Source organism: Salvelinus alpinus, chromosome 16 (genome assembly GCF_045679555.1).
Source record: "Salvelinus alpinus chromosome 16, SLU_Salpinus.1, whole genome shotgun sequence".
NCBI classification, from domain to species: Eukaryota; Metazoa; Chordata; class Actinopteri; order Salmoniformes; family Salmonidae; genus Salvelinus; species Salvelinus alpinus.
The window spans coordinates 54,429,495-54,440,972 of record NC_092101.1 but is presented as its reverse complement, the minus strand read 5'-3'; the positions used below and the strand labels follow the sequence as shown (position 1 = coordinate 54,440,972).

The following is an 11,478-nucleotide window of genomic DNA, read 5'->3' as shown; positions in this document are numbered from 1 at the left end:
TAAGATCAGGATCAAACGCGCCGGATCAAAACTTTGGAAATATGTTTGATACAGATGTTATTAGCAACCTCTGGGGTAGCTAGTTAGCTTTAGCTTGGTACCTAGCTAGCATCAATGCAACCAGCCTGAAAGCAATGACCAGTATAAACTGCAGTCATTTTCAATATTCTTAGCAATGATTTAGGGATTCATGTGAGTAAGTATTAGCTAGGTAGCCACTTGTTGTTCGCCTATTGAAATCGAACTTCAATTCATGAAAATAACTAGCTAGCCAGCTACTTAACCCTGTTGACCAAAGCTAACGTTATAAGCAGCCAGCTAGCTTCATCTGGCTACAGAGGCGTGAACCGGACCGTGTTGTGCTGTGAAGCTAGCCACAATAAGGATTATCCACGATAGTGGAATTTGCAGTTTGCCTTCAAATTAAAAGTCCCCATTTGAAAGTGACACAGAAGGTTACATAATTGGTGGAATCATGCCATATTAAGACTAGATAATATTTAACAAGGTTAGAGGGCTGGAATTATGGAGCAATAAAATAGCGTACCAGTCTGCTCGGTTACACCCACAGAACGCAACTTTTTACGCAAATATTAGCGTCGTAGCTCATATTGTGTGACTTTGACTGTGGGAAAGTCCTCAGAGTTGTCAGACTCCAAAACATACACTTAGTATTGTTTTTTCTCTGGAATAGTGTTCAATACACATAGTAGGTTGACAGGTACAATAAATGTGGCTCAATTCACAGTGGTTTCAGAGTCCCGCAAAAAGAGTTATGAAACGAATGTTCTGTGGGTGTCACTGAGTAGACTGATATCCAATGTCATTGATACCCAATCCATAGATAAGGCTGTAAAGTGAAATAAATATGCCCACAATGCAATTCTAAAGTCTAATACATCCACAGTGTGATTTCAACAGATTTTTGTCAAATTAACAATTTATTGTCTTTTGTTGAATTTATATAACATTCCAACCTCGTTTAGCATGATCTATTCCATTAAGGCATGATTCCACTATTCGTATTCATTTGCAACACTTTCAATTAGACATGAGGGGGCGCACAATTGGTCCAACGTCGTCCGGGGTAGGTCGTCATTGTAACTAATAATTTGTTCTTAACTGACTTGCCTAGTTAAATTAAGGTTCAATAGAATATATATATATTTATTTATTATTTAAATGAATGAAGGCGAACAGCAAATTTCACTATTTAGGCTAATCCTTATTGTGGCTAGCTTCACATAGGTGTGGTCTGACCATTAACTGTTTTATAAATAAGGGGTATGATGATGACACCTAGCTAGATAGTTAGCTAGCTATCGCTGCTGAAACAGATCATGCCGTTTTGCTATGTTTTTGGGGAAGAACATTGTTTGTGTCCATCAGCTAGCTAGCTTTTTATAACCAGCACCGTCCATAGCTCGGGGAAGTGTGTCTGCTGTCGTGCGGCACCGGCCGGTGAGCGAGACCAAACTTTACCGGCATCATAGCACACGTATCCGTGAATCGTTGTGACATATGAAATACGAGTGATAGTGTAATCAATGTGTAATAATTACATAAACAATGAATGAACGTGTTAAATGATTACATGACGTGAGAGTCATATTCAGGTCCTGGTTGGTCAACAAGCTTATTTGACGCTTCAAATAGTGTTAAACGGCGTTCCATACCGGCGAGCTAAATCAAGTGCACCCCACTTTACACAGGCAAAGGGCTTATTCTGATTGGTTAAAGAAAGCCGGATGGCTGGCTAGGGGTTGATGACCCTTCGTGAACGCCGACTATTTTGTGTATATGAGGAATAAATAGGGTCAGTAATGTGAAATCCCTATAAGGTGAACAATTTTAAACTTCCAGTTTTTATTTTATTTAGCAAAGCGTTAATTTAGAACTGTCTGTGAGAAAATATTGTGGAAGATTACGGTTGAGCACCCCTAGTTACGTAATGGGTTAGCTTATCATTACTGTACAGCGGAAGGAGGAGGACGTCAATATACAACAGCGTATTTATCCCAACAGGAGAAATCCATACTATGTGGCTACCTAGTTAACTACCAAGTTAAAAATCCACGACACAATGCAAGGTATGTGTACCAAATTGTACAGGTTTATTGCGAGCATATTTTAGAGTGTCCGATGATACTGCATGTTTTGCTGCCATCTTCTGAGATGACAGGTGGTGATGGTGATGGCAGTCTAGCCTAATGGGCGCAAAATAAATATTCTTATCTTTGGCTCTATGATTGAACGGCCGGGTAATGTAAAAACATTTACATTTACACCACTCCTAAGTGTGTTTGTACTCAATGTCCAATACATTATCCTTATCAAGTGTTCATGCTACTGTAGATTGATCAGGTTGTGGTTGAATTAATATCACGGCTTGCCGTAAAGTTAGCCTAAAGGCCGGCAGATGACGATATTGAGTCGTTTCATCTTACCATTCATTCAATGGGAACGCACCTAACCGGGTTGTACATAAAACATTTTCCATTGAGGCTTCAAAGGTGTCCTTTTCCTCCTTAACTAGATTTAATGGTGATAAGGCGTAAAAAAAAAAGAAGTGATATTCAATTGGTAGTTACGATCTTGTCTCATCATTGCAACTCTCCAACGGGCTCGGGAGTGGCGAAGGACGTGTCATGTGTCCTCGGAAACATCACCCGCTGAACTGCTTCTTAACCAGGAAGCCAGCCGCACCAATGTGTCAGAGGAAACACTGTTCAACTGATGACTGGTCAGCTTGCACGCGCCCGGCCCGCCACAAGGAATCGCTAGAGCGCGATGAGCCAAGGAAAGCCCCACGGCCAAACCCTCCCCTAACCCGTACGACGCTGGGCCAATTGTGCGCCACCCTATGGGACTCCCGGTCACGGCCGGCTGTGACACAGCCTGGGGTCGAACTCCATGTTGTAGTGCGTTAGACCGCTGTACCACTCAGGAGACCCCATTCTTTCTTTATGAAGTACCAGTTTCCACCACCAGGCTAGAGTAGCTAATGTTAGTCCCGGATGTTGCATATCACATTTAGCCAATCAGGTTGCAGCAGTCTGTTTTTTTTTGTCACCCTTGGTCTGATTGGCTGAACACGATACGCAACATCAGGAAGTAGCATTAGCCACTTTAGCATGGTGGTGGAAACTAGTGTTTCATAAAAAAGTATGCAAATTCCCCCATTTTTTTTTTCTTCATCGACCTTCTCGCCATTCAATTGAGTTAAGGAGGAAAATTACACCCTTACAGCCTGAATGGAGAATGTTTAATGTAAAAACCAGTCCATGGGGGATACGAGTGCATAGGCAGCTGCATAGCCAGCTGCATATATTCCATCTGGATGGTAAGATTAAATTACTCAACATCGCCATCTGCTGGCCTTTGGGATACCTTAAACTCTATTTTAGTTACTGACTATTAGTTACCTTTCAACACTTTACCTTTTATAGGGCAAAAAACACAATTCCTGGTCGATATCTTTTTACCCAATTTGAAGTTTTAATAAATATATATGTTTAATCCTTTCTGCAGCATAGATGACAACCCACCCCTCTAAACAGACCAACCACTTCAACTTTTAAACAATTCTCTCATCCAACATCCCAGTCCTCTCTTCAATGCCTAACAGTGGGGATAGTTCAGGACCTAATGTATCTGGGAGTCAGCCAGGCGACCAGGCTACGCCCTTGTCCCAGCGACCCCCGCCCCCGGTCGGAGAGGATGACCAACACGGCCTGCTGACCACTCTCACCCGAGACTCCCTGAGGACCCGGAGAGCCTCCAGCGCTGAGATCCAGCTCCCATGGACCTGCCCCGTCACTCACTCCAGAGAGAAGTTCTACACGGTCTGCTCAGACTACGCCCTCCTCAACCAGGCTGCCTCTCTCTACCGGCTCCCCAGCACCCCCAGAGAGGTGGCCCACAGCAAGCAGGATGGCAGCGGCGCCCCATTAGTGAAGTCCAACACTGTGGACCTGTCTCAGGGTCAGGGGCAGCATGCAGGTGTAGAAGAGGCCTCAGACGAAGACTTTGATATGGAGGGAGTGTCCTGCAGCAACACCAAGCCTATCCTGGCTTGGGAGATTGATACCACTAACTTTGACGCTGTGCTAATTCGAAAGCCCAGGACAAGTAAGCAAGATCAATAACCTAAATCCAATACAGTGTAAAACAGGGGTTCTGCTTGTTTTTGGAGACATAATTTACAGTATATTTTTAGTCTCATGGATATGCTATGAATTACTTAGTATTATTCTCATGCTGATTCATCTGTTACTAAGAAATATTGTGCCAGTAGCTGGTGTTCAGACCATCTGTTGTTGGTACAGTGGGTATCGTAAATATTCACCCCTCTTGGATTTCATCACATTTTATTGTGTTCCAAAGTGGGATTAAACTGTCATTTTGTTGTCAGTGAGCTACACAAAATACTCTGTAATGTCAAAGTAGAAGTAAAATCCTAACATTATTTTAAGATGAATGAAAAATAAAACATATAATATAATATACCATAATTAGCTAAGTATTCACATCCCCTGAGTAAATACATGTTAGAAACACCTTTGGCAGCGATTACTGTGAGTGTTCTTTGGTAAGTCTCTTAAGAGCTTTGCACACCTGCATTGTGCAATATTTACCCAGTATTCTTTTCTAAATACTTCATGCTCTGTGAAGGTGTTGGGGATAAGGCCTAGACAGCAATTTTCAAGACTTGCTATAGATTTCAAGGAGATTTAAGTCAAAACTGTAACTTGGCCACTCAGAATTGAGGAACATTCGCTGTCTTGGTTAGCAACTCCAGTGTAGATTTGACCTTGTGTTGTAGGTAATTGACCTGCTGAAAGGTTTAATTCCTCTCCCATTGTCTGGTGTAAAGCATACTGAAGCAGGTTTTCCTCTAGGATTTTGTATGTGCTTAGCTCCATTTATTTTCATCCTGAAAAACGCCCCAGTCTTTGCTAATGACAAGCATACCCATACCATGATGCAGCCACCACCATGCTTAAAAATAAGGAGGCAGTTACTCAGTGACGTGTTGTATTGGATTTACCCCAAACGTTAGGCTTCACATTTACTTTATGCTTTGCAAAGTGTATTCCTTAGTTAAGTTTTTTGCAGTATTACTTTAGTGCCTTGTTTCATACAGGATTCATGTATTGGAATATTTTTATTCTCCTTTTCACTAATTTAGGTCGTTATTAATGGAGACACAATAATGTCGCAGATCCATTTCTCCTATCACAACTTCGTAGCAGTTTTAAAATCACCAATGGCCTCATTGTGACATCAGCTGAGCAGTTTCCTTCCTGTCCTGCAGCTCAGTTCAGACGGACGACTGTATCTTTGATGTGTCTGTGTGGTTAAATACATCATCCACAGCATAATTATTAACTGGACCAGGCGTAAAAATATATTCAATATCTGATTTTGTTATTGTTACTCATCTACCAATCACTGCCCTTCTTTATGAGGCTTTTGAAAAAAGCTCCCTGGTCTTTGTAGTTGAATCTGTACTTGAAATGCAATACTTGCAGATGTTGTATGTGTGGGGGACAGAGGACGGGTTAGTCATTCAAAAATCATGTCAACCCCTATTATTTCACACAGAGTGGATTCATGTAAAACAATTAATGTGAAACAATTAGAATTTTAGGACCTCAACAACAAAGAAAAGCATTAGTACGCCACACTGGTTGATTATATTCAGACCTAGCCCCGATGAGCGCTTGCCAGATACAGCCTACTTTTGATTCTGTCTGTGTGAGCGCTTGACAGATATAGTCTACTTTTTGTTTCTGTCTGTATGAGCGCTTGCTTCAAATTTGTGTCCTATGTTCAGGCAACATAAAGAGAGTCGGTACTAAGAAGATGAAGTCTTCAGGGGGCAGTAGGAACCTGCAGGACCTTCCTCTCCACGCCTCGCAGGATGAGATCAAACAGAGAAAAGTCCTGGACCTCAGGAGATGGTAATATAACACACAGCTCATTATACTGTATTAACTACTGATAGACCTATCACAGAGCTTGTTATACCGTATTAACTACTGATAGACCTATCACAGAGCTTGTTATACCGTATTAACTACTGATAGACCTATCACAGAGCTTGTTATACTGTATTAACTACTACTGAGGTAGCACACAGCTCATTATACTGTATTAACTACTACTGAGGTAGCACACAGCTCATTATACTGTATTAACTACTACTGAGGTAGCACACAGCTCATTATACTGTATTAACTACTACTGAGGTAACACACAGCTCATTATACTGTATTAACTACTACTGAGGTAGCACACAGCTCATTATACTGTATTAACTGCTACTGAGGTAGCACACATCTCATTATACTGTATTAACTACTACTGAGGTAACACACAGCTCATTATACTGTATTAACTGCTACTGGGGTAGAACACAGCTCATTATACTGTATTAACTACTACTGAGGTAGCACACAGCTCATTATACTGTATTAACTGCTACTGAGGTAGCACACAGCTCATTATACTGTATTAACTACTACTGAGGTAACACACAGCTCATTATACTGTATTAACTGCTACTGGGGTAGCACACAGCTCATTATACTGTATTAACTACTACTGAGGTAGCACACAGCTCATTATACTGTATTAACTACTACTGAGGTAGCACACAGCTCATTATACTGTATTAACTACTACTGAGGTAACACACAGCTCATTATACTGTATTAACTACTACTGAGGTAACACACAGCTCATTATACTGTATTAACTACTACCGAGGTAGCACACAGCTCATTATACTGTATTAACTACTACTGAGGTAGCACACAGCTCATTATACTGTATTAACTACTACTGAGGTAGCACACAGCTCATTATACTGTATTATAAACTGTGGGGTCCCTGCCCTGAATGTTGATTGGCTGACAGCCATTGTATATCAGACCGTATACCACGGGTATGACAAAACATTTATTTTTATTGCTCTAATTACATTGATAACCAGTTTGTAATAGCAATAAGGGTTTGTGATATATGGCCAATATACCACGGCTAAGGGCTGTTTCTAGGTACTCTGCGTTGCGTCGTGCTTAAGAACAGCCCTTAACCGTGGTATATTGGCCATATACCACGCCCCCTCGTGACTTATTGCTTAAGTATATACTTTATATGCATTGTCTTAGCAAGCTCTTTGGCAGCAAGCTAATGTTTTTTTTCTTTTGCTGTAATATTTAGCTATCTTAGCCAACGTTAGCCTAGCTAGCTAGCATCAAGTGTAGGAGTTATAAAAATGACCGTAAAAACAGCTCTAGCTAAGTTTAGAAGTAAGACTGATGATTATTTTTTATCTGAGAATTACTTTTAAATTGCTTTTGATGCACCGTAGCAAAGATTTCTGTAACTAGCTCCTTGTTCTGTCTGTGCCCCTAGTTATACCGTATTAACTACTGATAGACCTATCACAGAGCTTGTTATACCGTATTAACTACTGATAGACCTATCACAGAGCTTGTTATACCGTATTAACTACTGATAGACCTATCACAGAGCTTGTTATACCGTATTAACTACTGACAGACCTATCACAGAGCTTGTTATACCGTATTAACTACTGATAGACCTATCACAGAGCTTGTTATACCGTATTAACTACTGATAGACCTATCACAGAGCTTGTTATACCGTATTAACTACTGATAGACCTATCACAGAGATTGTTATACCGTATTAACTACTGATAGACCTATCACAGAGCTTGTTATACCGTATTAACTACTGATAGACCTATCACAGAGCTTGTTATACCGTATTAACTACTGATAGACCTATCACAGAGCTTGTTATACCGTATTAACTACTGATAGACCTATCACAGAGCTTGTTATACCGTATTAACTACTGATAGACCTATCACAGAGCTTGTTATACCGTATTAACTACTGATAGATCTATCACAGAGCTTGTTATACCTTATTAACTACTGATAGACCTATCACAGAGCTTGTTATACCGTATTAACTACTGACAGACCTATCACAGAGCTTGTTATACCGTATTAACTACTGACAGACCTATCACAGAGCTTGTTATACCGTATTAACTACTGATAGACCTATCACAGAGCTTGTTATACCGTATTAACTACTGATAGACCTATCACAGAGCTTGTTATACCGTATTAACTACTGATAGACCTATCACAGAGCTTGTTATACCGTATTAACTACTGATAGACCTATCACAGAGCTTGTTATACTGTATTAACTACTGATATGATAACAGTGGGTTGCATCCCAAATGGCACCCTATTTTATATCTAGTGCACTGCCTCCCGTAGGGCTCTGGTTAAAACTAGTGCACTGCCTCCCGTAGGGCTCTGGTTAAAACTAGTGCACTGCTACCCAATAGGGCTCTGGTTAAAACTAGTGCACTGCTACCCAATAGGGCTCTGGTTAAAACTAGTGCACTACTACCCAATAGGGCTCTGGTTAAAACTAGTGCACTGCTACCCAATAGGGCTCTGGTTAAAACTAGTGCACTGCTACCCAATAGGGCTCTGGTTAAAACTAGTGCACTACTACCCAATAGGGCTCTGGTTAAAACTAGTGCACTGCTACCCAATAGGGCTCTGGTTAAAACTAGTGCACTACTACCCAATAGGGCTCTGGTTAAAACTAGTGCACTGCTACCCAATAGGGCTCTGGTTAAAACTAGTGCACTGCTACCCAATAGGGCTCTGGTTAAAACTAGTGCACTGCTACCCAATAGGGCTCTGGTTAAAACTAGTGCACTGCTATCCAATAGGGCTCTGGTTAAAACTAGTGCACTGCTACCCAATAGGGCTCTGGTTAAAACTAGTGCACTGCTACCCAATAGGGCTCTGGTTAAAACTAGTGCACTGCTACCCAATAGGGCTCTGGTTAAAACTAGTGCACTACTACCCAATAGGGCTCTGGTTAAAACTAGTGCACTACTACCCAATAGGGCTCTGGTTAAAACTAGTGCACTGCTATCCAATAGGGCTCTGGTTAAAACTAGTGCACTGCTACCCAATAGGGCTCTGGTTAAAACTAGTGCACTGCTACCCAATAGGGCTCTGGTTAAAACTAGTGCACTACTATCCAATAGGGCTCTGGTTAAAACTAGTGCACTACTACCCAATAGGGCTCTGGTTAAAACTAGTGCACTACTACCCAATAGGGCTCTGGTTAAAACTAGTGCACTACTATCCAATAGGGCTCTGGTTAAAACTAGTGCACTGCTATCCAATAGGGCTCTGGTTAAAACTAGTGCACTGCTACCCAATAGGGCTCTGGTTAAAACTAGTGCACTGCTACCCAATAGGGCTCTGGTTAAAACTAGTGCACTGCTACCCAATAGGGCTCTGGTTAAAACTAGTGCACTGCTACCCAATAGGTCTCTGGTTAAAACTAGTGCACTGCTACCCAATAGGTCTCTGGTTAAAACTAGTGCACTGCTACCCAATAGGGCTCTGGTTAAATCTAGTGCACTACTACCCAATAGGGCTCTGGTTAAAACTAGTGCACTGCTATCCAATAGGGCTCTGGTTAAAACCAGTGCACTACTACCCAATAGGGCTCTGGTTAAAACTAGTGCACTACTACCCAATAGGGCTCTGGTTAAAACTAGTGCACTACTACCCAATAGGGCTCTGGTTAAAACTAGTGCACTACTACCCAATAGGTCTCTGGTTAAAACTAGTGCACTGCTATCCAATAGGGCTCTGGTTAAAACTAGTGCACTGCTACCCAATAGGGCTCTGGTTAAAACTAGTGCACTGCTATCCAATAGGGCTCTGGTTAAAACTAGTGCACTGCTACCCAATAGGGCTCTGGTTAAAACTAGTGCACTGCTACCCAATAGGGCTCTGGTTAAAACTAGTGCACTGCTACCCAATAGGGCTCTGGTTAAAACTAGTGCACTGCTACCCAATAGGGCTCTGGTTAAAACTAGTGCACTGCTATCCAATAGGGCTCTGGTTAAAACTAGTGCACTACTACCCAATAGGGCTCTGGTTAAAACTAGTGCACTGCTATCCAATAGGGCTCTGGTTAAAACTAGTGCACTGCTACCCAATAGGGCTCTGGTTAAAACTAGTGCACTACTACCCAATAGGGCTCTGGTTAAAACTAGTGCACTGCTATCCAATAGGGCTCTGGTTAAAACTAGTGCACTACTACCCAATAGGGCTCTGGTTAAAACTAGTGCACTACTATCCAATAGGGCTCTGGTTAAAACTAGTGCACTGCTATCCAATAGGGCTCTGGTTAAAACTAGTGCACTGCTATCCAATAGGGCTCTGGTTAAAACTAGTGCACTGCTACCCAATAGGTCTCTGGTTAAAACTAGTGCACTACTACCCAATAGGGCTCTGGTTAAAACTAGTGCACTACTACCCAATAGGGCTCTGGTTAAAACTAGTGCACTACTACCCAATAGGGCTCTGGTTAAAACTAGTGCACTACTACCCAATAGGGCTCTGGTTAAAACTAGTGCACTACTACCCAATAGGGCTCTGGTTAAAACTAGTGCACTACTACCCAATAGGGCTCTGGTTAAAACTAGTGCACTGCTACCCAATAGGGCTCTGGTTAAAACTAGTGCACTACTACCCAATAGGGCTCTGGTTAAAACTAGTGCACTGCTATCCAATAGGGCTCTGGTTAAAACTAGTGCACTGCTACCCAATAGGGCTCTGGTTAAAACTAGTGCACTGCTACCCAATAGGGCTCTGGTTAAAACTAGTGCACTACTACCCAATAGGGCTCTGGTTAAAACTAGTGCACTACTACCCAATAGGGCTCTGGTTAAAACTAGTGCACTGCTATCCAATAGGGCTCTGGTTAAAACTAGTGCACTACTACCCAATAGGGCTCTGGTTAAAACTAGTGCACTGCTACCCAATAGGGCTCTGGTTAAAACTAGTGCACTGCTATCCAATATGGCTCTGGTTAAAACTAGTGCACTGCTACCCAATAGGGCTCTGGTTAAAACTAGTGCACTGCTATCCAATATGGCTCTGGTTAAAACTAGTGCACTGCTACCCAATAGGGCTCTGGTTAAAACTAGTGCACTACTACCCAATAGGGCTCTGGTTAAAACTAGTGCACTACTACCCAATAGGGCTCTGGTTAAAACTAGTGCACTGCTACCCAATAGGGCTCTGGTTAAAACTAGTGCACTACTACCCAATAGGGCTCTGGTTAAAACTAGTGCACTGCTACCCAATAGGGCTCTGGTTAAAACTAGTGCACTACTACCCAATAGGGCTCTGGTTAAAACTAGTGCACTGCTACCCAATAGGGCTCTGGTTAAAACTAGTGCACTACTACCCAATAGGGCTCTGGTTAAAACTAGTGCACTACTACCCAATAGGGCTCTGGTTAAAACTAGTGCACTGCTACCCAATAGGGCTCTGGTTAAAACTAGTGCACTACTACCCAATAGGGCTCTGGTTAAAAC

General features: G+C 41.9%; 1 protein-coding gene across 1 annotated transcript in view; it reads left to right on the top strand.

The window, feature by feature from the left end:
- Window positions 1-1,620: 1,620 nt before the first annotated feature.
- Window positions 1,621-11,478, top strand: part of LOC139541686 (basic immunoglobulin-like variable motif-containing protein) — a 28,829-nt gene continuing 18,971 nt past the window's right edge. Inside the window, exons 1-3 of the mRNA XM_071346619.1 lie at window positions 1,621-2,090; window positions 3,532-4,131; window positions 5,840-5,966. Of these exons, the coding sequence (XP_071202720.1) occupies window positions 3,618-4,131; window positions 5,840-5,966 (641 nt within the window). The 5' untranslated portion in view covers window positions 1,621-2,090; window positions 3,532-3,617. The remainder of the gene's footprint in view (window positions 2,091-3,531; window positions 4,132-5,839; window positions 5,967-11,478) is intronic.